Raw genomic sequence first — 26539 nt, forward strand, 5'->3', positions numbered from 1 at the left:
ACAGTATATTATTGTGGTGGCCAGTGGAAAGAATGTCTGTCTGTTAAACTGACCTGGGAGGCACAAATTGCTCATTACTCAGGGAACCCCTGAAAACCTCTGGAGGAACCCCGGTTAACAAACACTATATTATAGAAATCAGCAATATAGATAGGTGAGAGCATCCCAAAATTCCTGGTGTATTCACCAAAGCAGGCTGTTTTTCAGATCTCTGTGCATGGATATATTTAGCTGGTGTTTCTCAGAATGGGATGTGGGGGGTAGAGATGCTTTACACCCCTTTCAAACATTTTTATTCGTTTGAGCAAGTGTGAGCGAATTATTTACAATCGCTTTGAAGATTCATTTGGCTCTGTATCAAGAACATACAGACATCTTTACACAGACTATACATTTTATAGGCAGCAGAAAACCTGCCTGCGTTGTAGCACAAGCAATCCAAATATTTTGATAGATTCCAGGTTTATTGCAGGGTTTTATTATGCTTATAACTTTTTCTTAGATATATGGACACACTTTCTCTTAAAATAATAGAGTTTGCCTGGGGATTTTTTACTGATCTGAAATTGTGGGTACATGATTTTTAAGCATTAACCCTTCAGTATGTCATCACTTTTACAAAGTCACTTTTTGCATAGGACCTGTTTAGATAAACGCATATGGCATTACTGCAACCTTTAAATTCATCGTCATAAAACATTATTTTAGTGATTTGTGTTTAACTTTATGTATGTTACATAGGCATGTTAACACCAATGTTTGTTCTTTTGCCTGTATTTTACTTTTTTTCCCTGTAGTTACTGTCCTAATTATTTATGTGTAACCATTAGCTAAAAAGTGGCACTAAACCCACAATTAATCACTCATCCCCATTCCATTTTAGGGTGCCACCATCTTTCTTCTTCTTTTCTTGACACTCTTCGGCCATCTTCATTGGCTAGCAGGTTTTTTTTTTATTCCCAGCATGAGCAAGGGAAGCTGAGATTGCCAGGTTTCCCTGCACAGCTCAGTGGTGATCAGGCGGGTTATAGCAGAATGAACATCGCCTATCCCTTTCTACAATAACCACCTTTGGGCTTTGCCTAAAGAACAACTCTATATTCAACATTTTTTTAAACTAAAAGAAAAACTGAAATTTGCAAAGTGGGGCTTTAGTTTTACTTTACAATCACTTCAGCTGGCCCTATTAGACAGCATTAAACCAATCTTCAAGCACTTGCATTGACACATGAAAGGAAGAGAGTAAGAAACATGTTCCTTCATATTAGGATGTACAAAAATTTTTCTTCCCTGATGGTGCAGAGGAGGGAGCAAAAGACATGGATGAGTATGTGATGCCTGGGTGGGGAGTAATGAAGCGAACCCATTGCTATGCACTGCAAAGTGGTGCGAGGGTGGATTGGGATGGCCCACCCAATACCTTCCTTTCCATTCCAGAGTCCTAACCCCTGAAACTAACTAACAAAACAGCAACCCTAAGTTGTCCTCTTTCCCAGTACACAAACTATTTAAAGAGCTCATGCACTATATAGAAGGGGGTAACGTACCTCCCATCCAGGACCTATCCCTGCAGTCCTGTACAGGTACTCACTGCCTCACTCATAATACCCTCAACACTTATTCCCTAATAATAGGAATGGCCTCTTTATGGCGCACCAGACTGGTTGGTCCCATGATTTTTGCTGATTGAATACCAATTGATTATGCATATGGAGTTTGTTGGCTGTTGGCTGGAGCCTGTGCTTTCCCAGGGTGTGAAATTCTGCGTACAGCAGGTCCTGTAATAAATACTGTGCTGTTGCTTTTCCTTTCCTTTTTCAAAGTGACTTGTCTTGTATTTGGCACTTTTTCTGCAGGCAGCCTGCAACTTTAATTGCAGTGTACCACTTGCTTCTTTTCTCTTCTCTGAAGTCCTTTTATGGACTATAGGTTGCAAGATAGAAGCGTTTCCTAACAAAGAAAAACATCCAGGCCTGGCTAAAATTTCCAAAAACATACAAACATCAAGTCTCCCCAAAGCATGTGGCAAATGTGTTATTGCCTGATGAGAACAAGGTTCAACTTTTCGGCCACAATACTAAAAGGTTTGGCAGAAAAAATTTTGCATTACCAAAAGAACACCATCAGTGAAGCATGGTGGTAGCCGCATTTCTTCAGCTGGAACTGTGGCTTTAGTCAAGGTGGAAGGAATTATGAACAGTTCCCAATACCAGTCACTTGTGGGACAAAATCTTCAAACCTCTGCTAGAAAGCTGAACATAAAAAGGTATTTCACATTTCGACACGGCAATGACCCCAATCATACATCCAAATCAACAACCGAATTACTTCACTAGAAGAATTTTAAAGTTTCGGTATGATCCAGCCAGAGTCCAGACCTAAATTCAATAGAAAATCTGTGGGGTGACCTGAAGAGGACTGTGCACAAGAGATGTCCTCACAATCTGACAGATTTAGAGAAGAGCGGGTATTTATTGCTAAGTCAATATGATAGACTGGCCCAAGGAGAGAGAATACTGCAAGTAAATTAAAAGCTGCTTCAACAAAGCATAGGTTTAAGGATGTGCACACTTATGCAACCAATTTATTGTACATTTTTTTATTTTTATATATTTTTTCAATAACAGATTTGTTTGATTTTCAATTGAATTGTACAGGTTACACTAAAGATGGGAAAAGTTTTGAATTTTTATATTGTGGTCTTTTTTTTTACATCACAAAAACCTGGCATTTTAACTTTTTATATCCATTGTACATAGGGCAACAGTGATCTACAAAAAGACTTCTGGCTTTATCCACCAAAAGGGTTTAAAACACAGACGGTAAAACTAAACCAGGTTTCCCAGTTTTATTCAGACTGTCAAAGTGTATAGTGGTGATGCATGCTGAAAACTTTTAAGAATATTTGTTTTAACTGTTAATGGAAACGTACTAAAGAGTGTTACTGATGGAACTTGTATTATCATTATTATTATTACCTAGCAGTCCTCCCCATATATGTTGTAGGAGATTCCCATTTTCTTATCATGCTATGAAAACAAATGTCTTCAGAAATGTCAGGATTATTTATTATATTTTATGGAATTAGATCTAGCTTTAGGTGTGTATACAATACAGACAAAGACTCCTACAGAATAAATAAGCATGAAAGTTTGAATAGATTGCTCAAATGTAGCATAAAGCAGAAGTGGGATCACCATACAATGGAATTTGGAGCAATTATATAACTTATTTAACCACTTGCCGTTTTAAATACAATATATTTATATAGTTTTGGGCTTCGCCTAAGGAACAACACTATATTCAACATTTTTTTAAATAAAAAAAAAATATTATTTAAACTTATCTCTTCTGACTAGAAATTGCTGTTAGTGCAAAGTCAGTGTCAATGCACAGAACAGTTGAGCTGAATTTCTGGAGCTGCAACAGTCAGAGCCACAACTCTTTTTCCACGTTACCGGTTCTCAACTTGCCCAATACTCCTTTGATTTGGTGAATAGCTGGTGACTGGCCAAGGAGAGAAGAGGGCGTAAAAATGACAAGGCGCTTCACTAAATGAAATACAATTATGTAAGCAATGGGTTTGAAATGTTCAGCTATTTTGTATAATATATCTAACCCTTTGTTGGACTTATCCTTAACTTTAATCTGCCTTCATGAACTCTTTCCTTCAATTCTTATTACTTATTGTTACTATTTTTCTTCTGATTTTGTTACCATTAGCCTATGAGTTAACATAGAAATTAAGATATTTTATTAGAAAACAATACTGACAAAAGAAAATTCTAACTTGTCTCTTTAAATCAATGTATGTATTGCTGGTTATTCTAAGTAATAGTAAAGTCATTACTAAAAAAACTATACCATAGTGGAAATGAAAAAAGTGGGTAATATTTCATAAATTGTTTGGCTAGCAAAATTTTGGCAGCGTAGTACAGTCCCATTATCACCAGTTATATACTGGTTATATTTGAATTCAAAGTTGCAAAGGTTGTTCCTTTGATGTTATTTTTACACAGATTGACCTTGACTTTGCCTTTGTAACTACGTACAAGGAGCTGACAAAATATTAGAAAAAAACTAATAATGTGTTATTAGCAAAGACTTAATGGGGAAAAGAAATCTTTTGCTTTTATCACAGCTTCGGTTCCTCATGGAATACTATCATATAAGCTCTAAATGATGGTAGAGTTATTATTTCTCTATTGGTAGATGAAAAGATTGAAGATGAAAATTAATTTCAAATTCTTGAGTGCCTGATTTTCCAATAAAGCTTTTACTGGATCATTTTCTCATTGCTTAGGTTTATTGTCTTCACACCAGGTTTTATATCTTTACAATGGCTTTGGAAATAATCAGCCCCTAAAAGCAGCTCTGTCATACATTCCAGCATAGTTTTGGTGACATTAAGACTTGTTGCCAATTCAAGTAATTGATCTTCTGTAGTTGCAAATTGTCCATAATTTAAACATTCAATTTTTAAACATCTTTCATATGACATATTACTATTTCCCAAGTGCCATGGTATGAAAAGAAATACCTTAGCTATTCACAAAACTGATAACTGTAACGTAAATTATTTTGTCATATGCTGTTTCATTTTTCTTCTTACCCCAACTTTATTCAGGAGGACGGAAGAAAATGGTTTTCTAATGTGGATTATCTGGTAATAGATGCAGAAATTACAATAACTTGTCCTTGGTAATTGTATCATTTGACAACATTACCAATTGTTGTCCTAAATTTTTTGAAGATTATTGTATTTACATGGGAAAGCAAGCTTTTTCTGCCACAAGAGCACAGAGACCAGCGGTGGTTGGCAGCTCTAGCTGGTGCACCATGTCTCCCGTACAGATCGCACGCTCAAGACGGTGGGCCTGTGATGAGAGAGTAGGCAGGTTCTGGCATTGGCCCTCAGGGAGATGTTTCTTCCCCTTGAGTGACACAGGACACAGGAGTTTGTAGATTCAGTAGTCCACATGCTCGAAAAGTTTGGGGACCACTGCATTAAAACAAAATTTTTTTTTAATATATTTAAGGTTATGCCTAGTACTTATGTTCTGACAGGAAGCATGCTGGTAGGAGGTCAGGGAATAATGACACCCTCATCAACGTACCAATTTAGTTTGCCTCAGTACCTCTCTTAAAAGCCCTCTTGGCTGCCTCTGAGGAGGAGTAATTCAAATGTAAAAATGCTTAGTGGATTGATGTGAGCCTAGAGAAGTGGGAATTCCAGACTGATTGCATTGGCATGTAGACTGCCCAGAGTAACACCCATATGTGAAGTACGACTGGAGCTTGGTTGCAACCGTAGCTAAGAAAAATCCTGTCTCCTACCTGCCCCAGAGAGTTGTGTTTTGAGTTGTGTGAATCTCTTTTATTGGTGCATCTTATCTTGTAAATGTGTATTTGGCTGTTTTCATTTTTACATTCCTGCTAATGTGACCCAAGGTCAGCAACTGAGGAGCAAGAATGTAAGAGTGAATTGGTAATGGTTTCACAGGGTCCCTATAAAGTTATTGTGAATGAGAATATGCATGATAATTATTAATAAACATATTATGCAGAGCTGTACATTAGAGGTTGGAAATGACACACAGATACAGACAGTGACACGGAAGGAGAGGACCCTGCCCTGAAGAGCTTACAATCTAAGTGGTGGGGAAGTAGCACACAATAGGAGGGGGGATATGGAATGGTCAGTAAGTAGTGAGGGTTTTTAAGACAGAAGTAGACAGCCAGGAAAGTTTTCTCCAAATCAAATTTCACCTTTGCGTGTATTGATTTGAACCCTTAAAAAAGGAGGAAAATAAATATTATGGTTAATATGTAATTGAACCTGCTTTATGAAATAGATGTGCATAGTCACCTGAAAGCAGAAAGAATTTTAGTTTCTCAGCATTAATTATATTTATAAGTGACCTATTTCTCATATTTCGGCTGTGTAAACATCCACATACCAGTCAGTTCATTTATTAAACATGTTATAAATGCATGCTTTAGACAGCAACGCTTTCATGTGACAGCAGCATCTCCTCAACATGAATGCATCTAATTTTATTAGTATAATAAAGCTTGCTTTAAACAAAAGAAAAGAGAAAGAAGTCTGTTTGCAGTGGCATACTTGTACATATATTATTTAAATAAGTCAGCTCATGAATAGGTACCTGTCATCTGAGAAGTATGGGGCTTCTGCTAACCTTCTGAAAATGATTGGATAACTTTAGCCATTGCCTTCAATGCTTTGTAAGTTACTGATTGCTGTCCAGCAAGGTCAGAAGCCCTGATCTGTTTATTTGCCTTGGCTGGGTAAGAAGATCATTAAAAATACCAAGCAACTAGTTCTCCTTAAAGGAGGATTGGTAAACGGCAGACTTTCTAATGACAGGATGAGTCAAAGAAAACATTGCAAGTTACAGTATATTAAAGTATCACTTATGGCCTTATGTAACTTTATAGGCTATAAACATGGGCACAAACTAACATATATCAAAACCAGCTTTTATTGTATTTCCAGTAAACTTAATATACCAAATTTATTATAGCATTGTTAATAACCACCACACAACGTACATACCATTGAAAGGAATAAATACAGAAGATATCAGAGATTCAGGAGGTGTCAGGCAAAACAGCCATGCCTACCATCAATTTTCTGAGTAGGACAATTTAAATATATTTAAAGTTTCTCAGGTCACGGTGTAAGAATATTAGTTGCCACTGATTTTAGCTTAGCAGTGATTTTACACCCTTTCATTGCATATATAGAGCAGGTGCGGGTACGGTAAGAGGAGCAAGTGCTCAGTGTTTACTTCAGTAGTCTTTGCTGGGAGGGAGAGCTAAGCTGCTAAATATTTTATTATATACAATTACAGTGATTCTGCTGGGATATTTGAGGACAATTGCTCCACAATGTCTGTAGCGTTGGAGGTCAGTGAACACTGGCTTTTGTTTTTTGGTAAAATTGTGCAAATACCTAATTGTCCTTTTTCTTGCATACATTTGCAAATAAAACAGAAAGACACACTGCTGCACCAAGGTACATCTGTGTGCTGTGGTCCATAACTCTAGTCTAAGAGCAACTATAGTGGAACATAGTAATAAATACTTTTAGAGCAGCCATGACTTGGAGGTTGCCCATTCCTATTTAAAGCAATATTAAACTAAAGAGGGGTTAAGTAAAAATGAAACAAAAACATTTTATTAGTATTCTTCTCTATATATATGGTATAGTATGATTCTCTTGGTCTAGTCATATGCCATGCTTTCCAAGGTTCTCAAGCCTTCTTGCTCCCCTGTAGCACATTTCTGCTTTCTTCCCCTTTACAATGTAGCACATGCACAGAGCCCTTCTGCACTTTCCATTTCAAATCTTGTGTCTGCATGACACAACCCCATGAAAACGTCTAATGGTATAGGAATAAAAGCAGTGTCATAAGGAGGGAGAAGTGTCTTAAAGCTTTTAAAAGAATATCACTCTGAAAATAGAAGAAGAATGGATGGAGGGTGCAGACTGCATTTCCTATAAGTACTGCATTAAAATAATCCAGTTAAGCAGCTGCAGAAGATTAGAATAGAGAAAGGGCTGAAGTCATAAATAGGTTTTATAAATAAATAGGTTCATAAAGGGTTTTTGGACTTTGTAAAACTTAGCATAAGAAGAGTTTTGTTTTGCATGGGAAAAAGCATACCATATGAATTAAGTAATGGTCTTTCGTTTTAGCTTTAAAGGCACAGAAACACTCCATAAGCCCAGCATGAGTGAGTTTACAACCTCTATCTGTAGAAATACAAGCAAAATAAAAATAGCAACCACCCAGTTTATACCTAAAATAACATACGTACGCAGTCTACATCAAACTTGCCAAATGCTAATTACACTTTCTTTTTTGTTGATGAATGTGTAGCAGTATTAGTCACGTGTGATTATTCCCATTTACAGGGATCACATCTCAAGTGCCTTGATTGACCGATCACATGGTTGACTGCCAGAGGCACCCTGGAACACCTTTTTCAATGGAGCAGTAAGTGCTTTTCAGCTGCAGATGCCAAGTAGTTGAATGGAAGTTCATGTTCCGTCATGTTGGGATAGATGCCTAATGCTGCAGATTCAGGTGGAAATCTGTCCAGGCACCAAATGTTCTTGGAAGTATGGGCCCACAGGTGGAAGGAATGCAGATCAAAAGTCAGGTATGGCCTGAATGTTTTATTCAACACTTTATTCAAGCTCTTCTGGGTAGGGTCCTCTTCCCCCTTCTCAGTCCCTGTTTGTATCATTCCGTCACTTGTTACCTTAATTTGAGGAGCAGCACTCCATAATTTGTTGGATCTATATAAATACTGTTTATTAATATTATTATTAATAACATTAATAAGCTAGAGCCACACAAAGCTATATCTGGCAAGTTAGAATGTAAATACTTAACTTTTAAGATCAGTATATTGTACTTTTTAGATCTTAGTCCTTAACAGCCAGGATCCATATACATTTTTAGTATTTCTTTAACAGAGAGCGGTGACTATAGAACATGGTTTTAAGTGAACAACAAATCTTATTGTTGCTTACTTGGTAAGACATGTGATCCAGTAAACATTAATTTTAAATTAAAGCACACATTACAAGGGACACTTTTGGGGCACCCCCCATCCCCTAATTTCAACGTCTTGGATGAAGGCAATAGCAAAAGTAAATAAAAACATGCCTACCTTACTCCTTGGCTTCTGGCAAGGTTGACATCACTGGGTCATCTTGCAGAATTCTGGACAGCTGAGAATCCCAAATCTTGCGAGAATGCATTCACATACAGTACTGGGGCTTCTTATCATGAGATTTTTAATGCTGCATTTTTCCACCTATCTCCCATCAACATCAATCTGAAAGTATCTGGAACCTGGAAAGTAGCAGCACTTGGTCCCAGGCTCGCATCTGCAGGCCAGGACACTATTGGCATTGAGTTTGCAGGTTCTCCCTGTGTTTGAGTGGGTTTCCGGGTACTTCGGCTCCCTCTCACTTTTCTAAAAACTCACCCCCGAAACTGGCAGACTGTGTTAAAGTTTAATGACTATAGTAGGGACATTAATGTGTGCCCCTTTAAGGGACAGGTAGTAACATAACTGGATTTTATAAAGTGCTGCATAATATGTTGGCGCTATATAATATATAATAATGTGTTTTTGACAGCTTATTTCTCGTATTTTCTAGGTAGCAAATACAAAGAAATCAAGGGGCTTTTTACCTGCATTGAAAAGATCTGACAGTTATTGAAATGTAACTGCCTTTACATGCTTATTATTAACTGCACCAATTTTCTTAAATAAACCAAGTTGGTATGCATCCATTTTTTGCAATATATAGGCTAGCCATTTATAAACTAGCCATTTCAGCCTTTCATTTAAAATCCCTATATTTAAAATACACTGCTTTTTTATTTAGTTATTTAATCTATTTATAATTAAAGTCAGGGATCCCAGTTGCATACAATTAAAACACTTGTGAAAGCAGATTGCCATGTCAAGGATTCTCTATAAAATCCGAGCAGGACATAAAAGGGGACAGGAGACAACACATATAAACAAACATACAAAATTATGATTTTACAATATTCAGTTCTTTTTTTTGGTTTTACTGCCAAGGATTCTTGCACTGAAAGAAAAAAGAAAAGCTAAATCCATAATGGTTTATTCCTGGTAATAATTAAAATAGTGTTAATTTTTGCCAGTATTTCTGCCAAACACGTCAGATGTTCCTGGTATGGGTTACCAGATGGACACATGGACTCATTTTAAATAGAGGCGAGCAGCTATGCGGATAGACATATATAGAGCCCGAGAATCTAGCTGCCAACTGAACTCAAAATACATAGTACAAAAATAAGTGAGAACATCTAAGCAACTTGTGCAATAAGCTATCACAAGTAACTTCTGCTGTCTCTATTAATCAGCACTCTGTTAAACTAAGTGTTGGACTAATAAATACATTAAGGCGTATATAACCCTAATAATAATAATAAGTAATCGACATCAAAATCATGGGTTTATACCTAAAGGGACCATCTAGTTTAAACAGAAATATCCCAACTGCTTTTGACTCTTCTCTTAAAGCAGAACTAACTCTGCTCCTGTTCCATCACCTTCCTTCTTCTCTTCTTAGTTTTGATCTTGGTGCCATCCTAATTGGCTGGACCATGATAATATAACTCTTGCATGCATGAGTTCATTTAGTCCCACCAGCTACAGTGGAAGCATTTTTGACAGATAACGATGGTAATCAGGCAGATAAGGATGTTTTACTGCAGAAGGGACGTCTTTCTGCAATAAAATAGGGGTCACTTTCTACAATAAAACCCTACCTAGTTGCTTTTTTTTTACAGTAATCATTTGTTTTAAAAGGCAGAAAATACCTGCTGATCCTGCTAAAAGTGCTGTCCTGTGCTGTTCCCTGTACTATGCAGTCTTAAGCTTTTTTATCCACCATAATTTATAGTGATGAGGAACGTTAATGTGTTCTGTAGTTCCAACACACCTACTATCTTAAAGTGCCAATGCTTCTCTATAGATAAAGTACAGTGAGTGAGCATTGTCACCATAAAACAGGAGGCATGTTACTGGCGGGATCATCAGGTAAAATAAATTATCCAGAAATCCTGAAAATAAACTAATGCAGCCACCACTTTTATGAACTGCTAAGCTCCAATATATTACAATTTGGTAACATATTGTACTCCAGTCAGCATAATATTGTAATAGCACAGCTACATTTACTTGTAGGAAACTAATTTTAATCTACAGTGTATTTCTGCAGCTGGTATTAAGTGCACATATCCTGCATATATGCTATTTTACTGACAGTTTTTCTTTGGTGAAACATTTTTTTAAAAGCTCTTGACTGTCTCATGAAGTGTAAGGTAATTTAACTTTAATTATTTCAATGGTACTCATCTTGTGGTGCTTGTTTTTCCAAGAGTTATTCGATTTGTTAATGATACTGTAATGATACTTAAACAACACTTGACACCATAATGTTCATCTTCTGATGCGGCTTTTGTGACACTTTTACCCTTTAACATCTGCAAGTTGTAGGCACCAAAGTGAGCAAATGCCATCCAGCTTATATCACAAGTACCTTACAGCCTTACAGTTTCATTGCTCTGTCTAAAATTGTAAATGGTTACTATTTATAAAACATGGAATCTGACATTCTCTCAAACATTCCCTGGTGGGAGTCAGTTACCGCCATTAATATTATTATTATTAATAATAATAATAATAATAATCCATTGACCTATAAAACTGTCTGTGTTATAAATAGGACCCAATGTATTATAAAATATTATACAGTTTTAATTTAATATTAAGCAAAGGTGTAACCAGATAATTTTGCACCCTGGCTGAGTGATATATCATAGTATCCATTTCGAAAGTTTCCCTTTCTAATTATATTGTTTAACTAAAATATTCAAACAATACAAAGGGTACTTGTCCTATTATCTTGCCCTGGTGATATTTGTCTGGAGAGCAAGTGAGTTCCCCAAACCTTGGGATGATATTCTCTCACTACAGTTTGTAAATAGCAATAAACACCAAACAATGGTGTCTCTATAGGCCTGATTTGCTAAAAATTTGCTTGTACATTTAAGCCGCATACACACTTGCAATTATAGTCGTTGGAAAGGATCTTTGACAACCCTTTCCAACGACTAGCATTCCACGATGCATGAACGCTGCTGTACATATGCTCTCCCCCTTTCCTTGCATTACGATTGTTGGTCGTTCATCGTTCTTGGACCCGCCAGGGCGGTTGTTCGAACAATGAACGACGCGCACTGTACACATTTTAAATTCTCGTCCAATATCGGCCAAGAACCATTGGAAGTGTGTACGTAGCTTTAGTACCTCTCGGTACCAGAACAAGTTCCCCATTGCTAGATTTCTTTCTACCTTCTGATTATTTGTAACTAAAAATGTGGATTTTTATACCACAAGAGAATGTTATAAGGTAAAATAGAGAGGGTGAGGAAGAGAAAAAAAACATTATGGGGGTTCTTACACTTTACCCCAATTTATCCAAAACTAAGGTCTGAGAAATCTACACTCTTAATACACTTGACACCAGGGGTGTAGTCGTAAAAAAAGAAAAGGCACGGTAATAGTAAAGGCTTTCCATGATGAGCCCAAAGGTAAAGCCCATACGGGGGTCCCAAAAAAATGAGGGCACGGCGTGCCCACCCCACTACACCCCTACTTGACACATGGAAAGATAAAACCTAAAGACTGTTTTATTGACTAAATCTCTTTTCTGAAATACTGGCCATTCAAATTCCAAGCCTATTTTTAGCGTAGTTTGAACAAAAAAACCCTAAGTGGTCCACTTGTAATACATTTTTGTATGAGTTGTTCTATGAAGAGGAGTCTGGATTTTAGGGGAAAAAAAAAGATATGATTACACTTATTTTGCCACTTAGAATTTAAAAAAAATCTGCAATGTAAGTTGACAATGATAATAATTATCCTGTTAGGAGCACACGACTGTGACTAATTACTTCCCAGGTTCCTGGAAAAATGGTAAGAGGCAGCTCGCAGCATTTTTAAGTTCAATCACTTAACACCAGTTTTGCTTCTGTTTGCTGTACAATATTTGCAAAACACACACTTGCAGCTGTTTGGAGTCAATCCACATTCTTTGCATTGTTGGATTGCAAAAATATATAAGAGGCTTTCGTGATATTTTTCAGATCATTACCAGCATGGTAAGACAAAGACTAGCTTAAGATATGGTCTTCACACAGGAAAACATTAGGAAGTTATCATTCAAGATTATATCCTTCCCCTTGTGCCACACACATACATTCATTCCACATTTTATTCCTTAGCAAGTTGATTGATCCAAAGGGCTTTAGGAGTATTTAAAAGATAATAAAGAATTGTGAACAAGCCTAAAAAAATTTGGTGGTTTATTCAGCAACGGACACCGTAACCCACATCCCACATGCCTTAAGCTTTACCCTCCCACCTATTTGAAATACACAATGTACAAAAAGACTGAACCAGCCATATTATTACCCATTACAATTTGAAAACCAGTAGAATTCATTAACTAAAAACATCAAATATTTTGGCACTTCTGTGAATATAGTGAAAAAGCTATCACGGCTTCTTGTAAGTTCTAATTGTAGGGAGAACATTTTCCGCAAAGAAAAAAGGGAGAGATTCAGCAGGACCACTGATCTCTATTGTGGCCTGTGGCATTCACCTCTATGGAATTGGTGAATGCAATCTTCAATCAATCAATCTGATTATTTTATTCACCATTTATAAATGCAACTAGAGTATTAGTCCTGCTGGTTAACAACAGTGATAACCATTTTTTTCATGAATGCTAAATACCACTTATGAATAGTTTTATTTAAATAGTGTCATTATCTCTGCAGATCTTTGTCCCACTTACCTTTCTGTCCTGATATAAAATATTCCCCTAGCAGCTCTCCCCACTCCTCCAATGACTTACTAATGATTCCTCACTCATAACCTCATCACATGGATATAAGACTTTTCTAGAGCTTTTCTAGACCCCAACTCTCTGGAATGGTCTTCCTCGTCCTATTCGGCTTGCTCCTACTTTCTGCTCATTTAAAAGAGCACTCAAAACCTATTTTTTCAAACTTGCCTACCCATCTTCTTCTGTCTTTAAAAACCCTCACTACTTCCCACCACTACATATCTCCCATCCTATTGTGTGATACTTCCCCCACCTCCTGTAAGCTCTTTCAGGACGGGTCCTTACCTTTCACTTGCGTCACTGTCTGTATTCGTCTGTCTTTTGCAACCCCTTCAATGTACAGCGCTTCATAATACGCTGGTGGTATACAAATACTGTTTAAAAATAATACTAATAATACTATTGGCACTTTGTTAGCAATCATTCATCATTTATTCGCTGCCTTTACAAGTTGGTCCCCAAGATTCAAGAAAGAGTTTACAAGACAATGGCTGAATCATGTGAAAGGAGCCAGTTGGTAATGACCTATCCTGCTCCTTGTGCCACCTGAGCATTTTTTAGTTACTGGCTAAAGTCCAAAGAGAAACCAACTTCTGCGTGTGATAATCTCCTAGGCAAGTGTTTCTCAAACAGGGTTTCTCCAGAGGTAGATTGTAAGCTCTTCTGGGCAGGATCCTCCCCCCCTCCTGTGTCACTGTTTGTATCTGTCTTTCACTTGCAAACCATGTTTTTTTATGTACAGCACAATCTGCATATTATGCTGGCGCTATATAAATCCCGGTTATTACTATTAATAATTTTACTAATAATATTAATATATGACAGGAATGTTTGTGGGCTTCAGTCTTACTTTGAAAGAAAACTAAACATTGTTGGGGTTGATTTTTTTTTTAGTATAAAAGTTGTTCAACTCTTTGTACAGTACAATTCTTTGTTAACTGTGGACATTGGGCATGCTAGGAACAGCAACATAACTACATACAGAGTTTATTTGCCACCTAATGTCCCCTACTCCACCCCAATGCTGCTCACTGCTGCTGTGTTCCTCAGCAGGCTGTCATATGAAGGGTTTTCTGATTACTGTTTATACTCAGTAGCTAGATACAAGTTACTGGTATTTTGTATTTTGCTTTTCCATTCACTTGTAGGGATGATCTTTGATCTGCTTATGATGTCAGTTAACAATATGCATCCCAAATTATATTTTTTAAATGACATAGCAGCCCACTGTAGAACTATCAGAACAGGGCTGTTAGGGTTCTGTCCTGCCTATTCCTGTTATAGTAATCCAATGCTGGCTTATTGACAATTAAATGAATGGAAAAAAAAACCAATACAATTTTGTTTACACACTCTCTCCTTTTACTATAAATGTATTACTAATTACTAAATAAAAAATGTGCTACAAGATTTAAGCCCCTTCTGTTAAAAAAAAAAGTGTAATACATCATGTAACAAAACTTCAAACAACACATTTTTCTACTTTGATCACTAGTTTTAATAAAGAAATGAGTCTTACTGAATAAAAGTATTCATCCTTTTCTATAATTTATGTTGTTTATAATAACACTAAACTATACAGTAACAAAGTTAACAAACAAAAGAACAAACCTAAAAAGAAATAATAATGGGTAAATAAGGTACCCAGAAAATCAGAAAATAATGTGTGGGGGTGGGGGGGTGGGGGGCGGTGCATCAGGGTTTATTAGATTTAGATTCGAGTTACTAAGCTGATAAATATAATTATAATAGGTTGAATTTATTTTTTTCTTTGAGTCATGAGATTTAATCAATACATATTTATACATACAATGTAAAAATATCAGTTTAAAAACAGTGTTGCAAACAAGCAGAAAAAGTCATTTTAACAGCTGGGATTTGCCAGCAGAAACATTGGAGAAATGGCAGCAGGTGAAAAGGTTGTATGATGTATGATCTTTGTTTTTCCATTATTATTTTTATTATACAGTATTTATATAGCGCCATCATATTACGCAGTGCTGTACAAAGTCCATAGTCGTGTCACTAACTGTCCCTCAAAGGAGCTCACAATCTAATGTCCCTACTATAGTCATATGTTGTTAATGTAGTCTAAGGTCTATTTTAGGGGGAAGCCAGTTAACCTCACTGCATGTTTTTGGGATATGGGAGGAACCTGGAGAACCCGGAGGAAACCCACGCAGACACAGGGAGAACCTGCAAACTCCATGCATATAGTGTCCTGGCTGGCTTAGCGCTGCAAAGACCGGAGTGCTAACCCCTGAGCCACCGTGTTGGTGAATTGATTAGGGCATTTACCATACTCCCAAAACACACAACTGTTTATTATACATTGTTTTGTATTTACCTAAGAGCATTTTTTAATAGATTGTGGTGCACATTTGTCCACTGTTCCGCACGGTGTGTCCCATATGCTAAAACATCAGACATTGCATAGAAAGCCTGAAATATTTGAGGATCCTACAATACATGATTAAGCGCAGTATGATGTTTGGTCACCACATGTGACACAGTGTGAACAAAGCTTTTATACAACATAGAATATTAAAATAAGATGGAAATTGCTTTAAGATCTATTTTTGATCACGCCACACTATCAACTTTGTAGTATAGATTTGTAGCAGCCACAAGTTATTTTAGTAGCTACCTACATAGTTGTTGCTGCAGTAGATGAATGCAATGCTTTGCCAAGCAGCTAAATTGCTGGTGTCTCATGGTTGTATGCAGTTGCTTAGGATAACATGAATAACTATCCAAGCTGGTGAGTCTGTCACAAAAACAACATGACCACTATAGCATGGGCCTTTACATTAATGTACTAGTAAGCACTACTACAGGAGAATATACGTGTTCATGTATGGATAAACACTAAAGAAGATTGTTTTATAATTTCTGCTAGAGAAGGCCTTGCATTTTCCAGAACATTACAGATGGCCGGCAAATAAAGAACAAGTCTGAATAGAACATAAAATGACCAATCTATAAATACTGTGGACTCAGACTGTAATAATATAGGTGACAACTTGAATCCAATGCAGAAACAAAGGCAGCTTTATTACTGCTGATTGCAGCTCTCTCCTGCTATCATCTGTAGGAGAACAATCAACGAGCATCATTTCTCCATTCTTTCTTTAGCCTCTTAATCTTGCTCTTTGAGAGGGTTGGGAAAAAAATAAAACATAAAAGATAACGTCACTGTCAAAAGGAATGTTTAGTATATTTATAATGCTGGTTGAATGACTTAGTTGTCTCTGCATTTTCTGCAGGAATACTCAAGTAAAGACTTCTTTAATTTTTGTATCCACCACTTCCAACTCTTGAAGCATGCATGGGGTTTTAAATGCTTTACCTTTGGTCAGAATTGTCTTATAATGAAATTGGTGGACTTGGTTTTTCAAATTTTTTCAACTCTAGCCAGCTGATTTTAGCTTACAAATTGTACATCATTTCAAGAACAATGTAAACCAAGTATAAAAAAAGATGAAAAAGAAAACCAAACTGAGAATACTAAATCTAAATCTGGGCCCTTTCCCATCTTCTTAATTGCAGAAGAAACTTAGGGCATTCAGCAACTTAACAATAAAGATTTTATAAGGCAACAAAAATCAACCTTGTAGTATTTAGCTGTAAAATGATGTAAGGAAGTTTCTTTTATCCACAGGAGAACAGCTGGGAGTGCATTCCCTTTTTATCCTTAAACCATTGAAAGTATAAAAGAAGTTGGAGGGTTGTGAAGTTCCCATAAAACACCAATTTGACATGACTGCTGTAGACTTTGCCAAATTATATTTTTTATACTGCATAAAGGGTCTCCTGGAGTATAAAAGTGAATAAAAGCTTTGTACAGGACTTTAGCCATTACTGATCCTTGGGCAGTGCCAGGCATCAATGTTCTTCCCTCACTTCAGTTTCCCCCCTCCTCAACAGCAAATTTTATTTTATGACCAGCTAGAAAAAGGAAACCTTGGCCTAGATATGTGGCAGTGTAGCTATAGGAAAGCTACAACATTCTTTTATGGAGACCTATCATTACCTATTACCCTCCCTCGTGCAATGTGGTCATGATAATGTAGAAAAGATTTATCTCTGATAGAATACTCATAACGGGTACTTATAACTTTGCCAATCACGGGTATTTTAAAGTTTTAATTTCCCTAACATTTTTTAATGTAACCAATTTTCTTGTCCATGCAACTCATGATGACATTTGCTTTATCTTGAGCTACATGCAGATAAATTTATGTTGCTGAAAATGATCTTTCTTGAACGTTTCCAGTGTTACTGCACCACCTCACACTACCTTATGTTTACCTACCTGTTTTCTATATGGATAAATATCAGAGCTGGGACTGCTTAGGAGAGGTTGGCATGTGGCCTTAAAACCAATTCTGCTCTTTTTGAATGATAAGGAGAAGGTGTTGCTTAATAGATATTTTTCCTCTGGATCGGGAGTTGTAGTTAAGTTATATGTGCCTTTTTGTCTGATGATAGCCTCGGCTATGATTAATGACTTCCATGCTACATCTCCCTGGGCTGCATATGGGGAGAAGACGGGTATTCTGCCTCCAAACTTTCCCTGGCTTGGCAAATCTTTTTGTGCTTTACTGGGTTTGGCTTAGTGTTGCTATCCATCTATCACATGTACCTATTCATTATTTTACCCTACTATGTCTCATGGGTGGACATCACTGCTTACCCACTTATCTCCCTTAGGCTTTGCCTATGATACATGACCAACTTCTCTGACCTCTCCCTTGGCTGTCTGATAGTTACTAAATTATGTTTGCCAAACTTTTTGTGTCAGTTTTTTAGATGTGCTGTCCTTTATATTTTAGTGCTAGTTAAACAGAAAATGTTTTTGGGCTTACCAAACAAAATGTAGATTTCAAACATTTTCTTCCATTCACTTGTGACTTTGAATTTGGGGATCAAGGGGGTTTCCATTATTTGACCATCTTCAATCATTCCTCCAACTTACATTTTTCCCTTATCCTAATATTGCTGCATTGTACATTGGAAGCGTCTATCACTCCCTTCCAGATCCAGCAGTACCTATCATTTTAAACTGTTACTGGGCTTCCCAATTAGTCTGTCTCTGTGCCTATAACACCTCTTGAAACAATGTCTTGTGGGTAAGCCTGGAAGCCTTTTGAACTTATGTTAACCTCTGAAATGCCATTACCAGTCCTCTCCTAAGCCACTCATTGCCTAAGAAGAGATTTGTATTGAAGTGTATTGTGGGAAAATAATGTCTTTTGTTCATAATCCCTCTTTCCCACGTGACCTTGATGATCCCAACCATTTTACTTGGTGGCTTGCTAAGGATTTTAGTATAATTGGAGATTTTATTACTATTGGCGGGGCCATATTTTTCACCTTGCTTTTGTAGTAACCATTTTTGGTAATGTTGGACACTTGTTGAATACGTCTCAGTGGGACTAAATCTAGGAGATTACTGTTCAAAGTTCCACCAACGTTATCCTTAGGAAGCTAACTATAATACCATTTTTGATGGTATATAGTGCTCCATAATATAGAAAAATTTCAATGAGAAGTCTCTAACTTATCCTGTGTATGTGTGATCTGTGGGTTTCCTAATTTATATTTGGTGGGAATGCCTGAAAATCTAGCGTTTCTGGACAGGGGTAATATACCTATTTGTAGGCATCCAGCTCAAAAGGAGCATTTAGAAAATTCTAGTTGAAGCAGTGTTGCTCCTCTAGCCATGAAGGTGTAATAAACATCAAGCAAGACTTCCAACCTTTACATTAACATCTGTAAAACAAAGTCTTGCGAAGGCTTGGCAGTCTGGTTGTCCCAAATATTATCATGGTTAAACAGAGGGACACGTGGTAGTTCAACAAAAAAGCTGGGAGTCGTGCTTCTTGACAAAATCTTTTCTTTATGCAAACATGGAACCTTGGATCACTCACAACCTTCTGAAGGATTTTTATAGCACTTGACTAACTTTTTAACTCCCCCACTCTTTTAGGCACGATTTTTATCGTTGGAAATGAACGACGAACGAACGACGAACGACCGATTGGCCAAAAATCGTTCGTAAAAAAAGTAACCAACGACGCCGAAGAACGAGGATAGTCGTTGGAAATGAACGACCAGACCGGCGGATCAGATTGGACGACGATCGTTGACCATCTATCGTGTGTACGGTCGTTCATTGATCGTCCAAGGTCTGAGCATGCGCGATGAACGAACGTTCGCTCACTTCCTGTGGTGCACGTCACTTCTTGTATCGTTCAAACGATCGCATCTATCGTGTGTACAATATCTGCGAACGATCGTGTCGTTATCTGTATGTACAGGATCGGTGCCATACGATCGTTCGCAGATATCGTGCAGGATCGTTCGTCGTTCGTTTACCAACGATATTAATTGAAAGTGTGTACGTAGCTTTAGTCCCCTCCCTTCCCTACTCACCCTTATTATTATATTCTCCTTTTACCCTCTCAAACATTTCTCATGACCCCTGCCCTTTCTCTTCTCTATTCTCTATTTACGTTATCTCAGTCCTCTCTTTATGGTTGGAATTACTTTGAGTTTTCGTTCTCACTCCTGGCTTCTGGGATCTTATGAATGCCCAGTCTCTCATGAATCTCTGTCGTTCTTCAAATCCACCCATTCTTTCTGTATGACTTTATGTTGTCCTTGTGTTAAAAATTTTTTACTTTTGTACTTGTTTACTTAGTATTTCTTAGGCTATATACACGCGTGCAATAATTGTTGTTAGAGATCAAACGACTAACGACAGATTAACGGTTATTCACAATTATTTTTGAATGATCGTATAGTGCACAATTCTGTGCATGCTGTAACCATGCGATCATTTAAATATAATCCACTAATAATGTACACACACTAGATACAATCATTTGAATAATGCAGGAAGTGATGTGTACCAGGGAAAGTGTACCGCAGAACAATCCCCAATCACTGAACAACCGTACACACAATAGATAGTGAACAATCGTTGCCCAACCGAATCTGCCAGGACCGTTGTTCGGTTTCAGCGACATTCCTTGTTCATAGGCGTCATTGTGCTTTTTTTTGTTAAAGATTATTAAACGATTTACAGTCTTAAATCGTTCGTCTTCAACAACAATTTTTGCATGTGTGTACATAGCCTTACTTATGAAAATTATTGAAACAGAGAAAATATACATAAATCACTATAGTATTTTCATTATGTATATCTGTTACTAATCATATATCTAATATCTCTATATCTTTTTGCCTCTTTAATGGATCACATACAAATATTTATTAGTGAAGTTGTGCACAGGCTAGAAGCCTACAGTACCTCACAACAACTATAACTCCCAATAACAACCCTAAAATTATCTTTCATCACCCTAAAATGATCATCTACCCACACTAAGATGCTACAAGATGATCTCTTACTGATTGCCCTCATTTACTGCACAGCATTACTGTTTGGCATTATCAAAAAAGTCTTTCAAACTTACTTAGCTTCGTATTTCATTGCCATATGTAATCAGGTCATAGAACTTTATACTCTTTAGAACCAAAATGACACATGTTGTGGCTGTGTAAATGAATAGCTGGTGTGTCTGCATAGCATTCAAGGGCTACCACATTATTCCCATGTGCTGCTTATGTACTAGGTCCAACAAAAAGAACACATCAAAGATTTTATTTTTAATTTTAGCATTCTTTTCCTCTCTTTTTAAAAACAGAACATTATTAATTACCACTATTAAAATAATGCAACCATCTTTTTGTTACAGATTTTTAGCAGCTGTTCTGAGCATATTTCTTTTAATTTATAAGAAAGGATAAGTCCTTACTAAAAGCTGAACACCAGACGGGTATAAGAAGGACAGCATTTAATGTAGTTATGGATTTTTTTTGTCATTAAAGGAAAACTGACTTTAGCCAGCATCCTTTGGCTACCAACCATACGAGGGGGCGCTGTGAAGTTTCTGGCTTTGCCCAGAAAGAAGAGAGCCAGAGTTATGAAATAACACATTTATTTAACATATTCCCCCCTGAGACTGATGCACTTGGTACAGCGTAGTTGCAGCTTTTCTAGACTGTTCAAATAAAAGTCCTTTGGTTGGGCAGCAAACCAGCTCTCAGCAGCATCTTTAATGTCAGAAATGTCCTCAAAAAGTTGCCCCTTCATGCTTTTTCTTCAAATTTTGGAACAGATAATAGTCAGAGGGGGCCAGGTCAGGTGAGTAGGGGGGATGGTGGACCAAACTCAAAGTGTTCAATTTGGCAGCCACAACGTTGGATGTGTGTGCAGGTGCATTGTCCTGCAAAACAAGAGGATCCCTTTGGTCCAGTTTCCATAGCATTTTGTCTTAATTGCCTTCTTCAGGTGGTCCAGGAGGTTAGCATAGTACTGTCTGGTGATACTAGAGCCCCGAGGTAGGTAGTCCACCATGGAATACCGTCTTTGTCCCAGAAAAGGGATGCCATGACTTTTTTGGCCGATTTCTGGGTTTGGAACTTCTTCGGCTGTGGGGGCCCACTGTAGCGCCATTTCTTTGACTGTTCCTTGGTTTCAGGATAGCATAGACAGCATAGATGTGGAGCCAGGTTTCATCCTCAGTCACTAACCTAGCCAAAAAGTCCTGCGCAGCTTCAAAATGGGCCAAAACAGCTTTGGATGCTTCAACTTGTTCCTTCTTCTGATCACTGTTCAAACATTTTGGCACCCACTTTGCTGAAGGCATGCACATGTCTAGGATAGTGGTGATAACAAACCCAACACACTCCCGTGAGATGTCAAGTATCTGGGCTATCTTTTTTTGCAGATATTCACCGGTCCTCAATAATCAGCTCGTGAACAGCATCGCAGGTTGCCGGGTCATTTGAGGTTGGGGGGCGCCCACTGCGGGGTTTATCTTCAGTCTTGTCCAGTCTTGAAAGGAGATATCCAGGTTTTGACAGCTGTAGGAAGGACACTTCTCTCCCAGTGTTTGTGACATCTCAGTGTGAATGTCCTTTGCTGACTTTCCCTGGACAAAAAAAACTTCATGACAGTCCGCAACTCCAATGATGTGAAACTAGCTTGTGTCTCTGCCATAACAGCTTCTCACTAAAAGAAAAAACAGTTTTAAGAATTGCAAAGACCTGATATTTGCACAGTTACATACTAAGATATTAGGCTGTCATATGCCACCACACTCATTTTTCTATTTCATCTGGAAGGGGTTAAAGCCAGGAACTTCTCAGCACCCCTTCGTAATATGAGCCAACCTTATGATGCCCTTTAAAGTGTGTCCTAGCTTTCCAGTTCCCAAACAGTGTGTTATAAATGTTTACATGGAAGGAGATATATAGAGATAACAAGGGTATTTTTATATATAAATAGACACATTATTAATAAACATAATGTTAAGATTACACAGCGCTGTACATTAAAGGGGGTTGAAAATGACAGACAGATACAGACAGTGACACAGGAGGAGGAGGAGAGGACCCTGACCCAAGGAGAAATAGGAAGAGATATAGACATTTCTAGTTGGAGTTATGTAGGAGCAGTGAGGTGGAATGCAGTGGTGTGGTGTAAGGAAAGGTGAGTGTGAGGAGAGCCAGGTGACAGAGGTGGAGAAGTGAAGGTGGTGTATGGTTACATGGAGGGTGTGTGGTGTGTAGACAGCTCCTCCTCACACACAGGGCTGGGAGGGAGCTGTGCTGGCCATGTCACAGTGCTCCCTGCAGGGAGGAGGACACACTCGGGTGTGCAGCTGTTGCCGGGGGACTCCGGGCTCCTTACACTCCTCACCTGGTGCTGCTGGTATTGGGAAGCTTCTTCTGCTGCTCTCACCTCACAACGGAGACTTATTCAGCTGCCCATTGTAGCCATGGATTTAGTTCTAAGGTTAATGATTGCATGTTCTCTCTACATGAAGGTTACTGGGGATTATGACGGGAGGTAAGCGCAACATTTGTCATCTTTATCCTTCTTCCCATCACTTACTGCAGAGGTGTCCTACCTGTCCCCATACAGGTGTACAGGTGTTATGTATAGGTGATATCCAATATTCATCCCTCACTCTGCCTTACACTAACTTTTCACCAGGACAGCCCAGGACTATATATATATATATATATATATATAATACATGTGTGTGTGTGTGTATATTTATATATATATATATATATATATATATATATATCAGTGTTGGTGGGGTATGTTACTGTCATTCTAATTGTCAGTATTTGTTTCTGTTTTGTGGAAGTTACCAGAAGTAGATTTTCATGGATTGATTAGATTTGACAAATCTCCCTGTGTGTACCCAGCCCTATTACAGTCTATAGGAATCTCTCTTACTCTGGAGGAACCTTTGGGATCATTTTCAGGTCTCCGGTACCCCTGCCAAAAAATGATCCTATCGACAGCTCATTGTGATCAGTGAGTTGTAGAAAGTTTTTCATAAAACCAGTGTACCCTAAGTATTTCTTGTATTTTTTAAACCATCTGCTGTATACATGAAGCTGTGTACATACGATGGTTAATGATCATTTACAGTAAGAATAAACAAGTTAATATAGCTATTCATTCTTTGGAGAGGGGAGGATGAGCAAGAGGCACCCCGCTGCGTCCTCCTTATTGGGAAGCATTTATCAGTTATTAATAGAAGATGGATCTCTAAATGTTTTAAATCTTTACTTGGGACCATCAAAAATAATAATTTCTGGTAGCAAAATTTATATTCTGTATGTAGTTTAAGGTGTAAATCCTAATGGAGCTGACTAGTAAGATATTGCCCCCTTGCATGGTGGTCATTATAGGTAGGAGATGACTTTGTTCCCCAAGGACCTCAGGAAGAACCCCATTAGGTAAGGCTGCTCTACAATCACTTGGTAAAATAATTTCACTGTTTGACCCATGGATGGTGATTTGTATTTTCAGTGCAGTTCCACTCCAGCAGAGTTTATATTCCTCCTTGGTTCACTTTAACAAACTTGTATCTTGCCAAGAGTCAGAAAGTTAATGCCTAGCATTTATGAGTCAAGACAATGGCAGTCATTTGTATCATTCATCCCCTGAGGACTCAGCACCATCTTCATCATCTGCCAATGACAGATTACCCTGTAGCAGGTCTCATTAGAAGACATGGCAAGCTGCAGCTTGGCAGTGTCTGACAGTGGAAAAGATCACACCTCTCCCAGCTGTCCTCCATGTAGTTGTGGATAGATAAGGCTGGGGAGTGAAAGGTTTCTGAGTCATTGAGCCTGGCAGATGTGCGTGTGGAATGAAGTGTACAGATGTGCTGAGAGATAGGAGACCTGCGGGTTGTAGGGAGCAAATAAGCCCTTTAGGACAGGTTCACTTTAGCTGTATTTATAAATCCAAAGGGATCTGCTAACTTACCACTTGCTGATGGATCAATACAACAACCAGTTACTAGATATACAAAGTTTTTACATAGTTGGCTGAAACACCTTCATTAAAATAACTGCCTAATTTTCTCAAGCTTTAATGATGATATTATTCTGTTTTAAAGATTTTCTTGTAAGAGACATTTTTAGCTAGAAGGCACTGGGTATGGAAGTGGTAATTCAGAGTTATTTGCTTGTATTGCCAAGGGCAGTCCCAGTGCAAGGATCAGCCATTCATTATTTGGGCAAGTGTATGCGGACTCTTTCTGTTCCTTTGCTAAACTGGGCTTTTAAAAGGTAACTGCGGTTCAGATTAAGCTCCCTTTGGGGGTAATTAAGCCCTAGAGATGGTATAACCAGCCAGCAAGACATTCTTGAACATAGATACCAGGCACTTATTAAAACCAGCATTTGGGTTAAAAGTATCCAAATTTCTGATATGGATAAGTCAAATATACTCGGAATCGGATTCTGGTTTATTTGGTGGAGTAATTAAAACCACAATGCATGAAATATTGTACTATACATATGTCCTCCTGCGGAAGTACACATGCAAGTTGGTTCATGTGAGCTGGATGCCTGTATGGTTTGTACTGTGCTCAGTTTGTAACATTATGGTGACCATGTGTAGGCTAGATTAGATCTGTGCCAAGTCTTCTGTACTGTGCTCATTTTTATTGTGTGATCTCTTATGTTTGAACTTTCTGTTGGCACACACATATTTCTGAAGGAATCAGCTTTCAGCAGGTGACACCGATAATCTGCAAAGTCAAAGAATTAAATTTAAGAATAAATTCTGTGCTAAGAAGCCTTAAAGCAGTTTCTGTCTGGAAGAGTAGCACTGTCTGTGCCATAAGCTTCTCAGCTTGCCTGAGCTCAGTATATTGTTACATTTGTGACAAGGATGCTATATTGTCTCTTAGCAGTCATGTGGAAACTCCCCAAAAATCTGAAATGAGTAGGATATTGAGGAACAAAGAATAGGATGATATAGTAAATCATTTCCCCTTTTGTGAAAGAATATGTTCTTGATAATTCCTGGTTTACGTAAGGTTTATTGCTTTGTTAATTTTTAAAGCCCTCTTTTGGGAAAGCAGTCACTGTTTTGGAAATATTTCCTTGTTCCTCTTTTCTGTACAACTGCCTCTTTTTCCCTTGGATGTAGAGACAATTTAAGCATTTCATTTCTCACATTAGACTTTATGTACATCCTTTACATTGTGACATTGCTGGTTTTCATTTGGCAGCAAAGGGGTAAAACAGTGCTGGAAAAGTTACCTATTTGTGTTGGTGATTTGTATATTTTGTTGTGTTGGCTGATGCTTAACATTAAAGGCACTGCATGCATGTGTCTTAGTGCTGAACTGGTCAGTTATGATAGCACTATGGATTTGTAAGTTTGTGCTTCCAATTTCAGTTCTGTGGGTTTACAATATGTTGCAAAAAAGTGACACTATGTACACCATTATACAATATATACTATTATTATTACTAATATTATTTTTACTACTACTATTATTAATATTGCATACAATATATACTATTATTAATACTAATTTTAATAATATTATTATTATTACTACTATTATTATTATACAATATATACTATTATCATTAATACTAATATTATTATTATTATATTAATATTATATACACTATTATACATTA

General features: G+C 37.6%; 1 protein-coding gene across 5 annotated transcripts in view; it reads left to right on the forward strand.

The window, feature by feature from the left end:
* Positions 1 to 23193: 23193 nt before the first annotated feature.
* The window catches only part of NPNT (nephronectin), a 58601-nt gene continuing 55255 nt past the window's right edge, over positions 23194 to 26539 (forward strand). For 2 of the 5 annotated variants that reach the window (XM_072405667.1, XM_072405671.1), the window contains exon 1: positions 23194 to 23420. In XM_072405667.1, the coding sequence (XP_072261768.1) occupies positions 23350 to 23420 (71 nt within the window). In that variant the 5' untranslated portion in view covers positions 23194 to 23349. The remainder of the gene's footprint in view (positions 23421 to 26539) is intronic. The other 3 variants (XM_072405669.1, XM_072405670.1, XM_072405668.1) reach the window with 2 other exon arrangements.

The sequence above is a fragment of the Pyxicephalus adspersus genome, chromosome 3, assembly GCF_032062135.1.
Source record: "Pyxicephalus adspersus chromosome 3, UCB_Pads_2.0, whole genome shotgun sequence".
In the NCBI taxonomy this organism is placed as follows: Eukaryota; Metazoa; Chordata; class Amphibia; order Anura; family Pyxicephalidae; genus Pyxicephalus; species Pyxicephalus adspersus.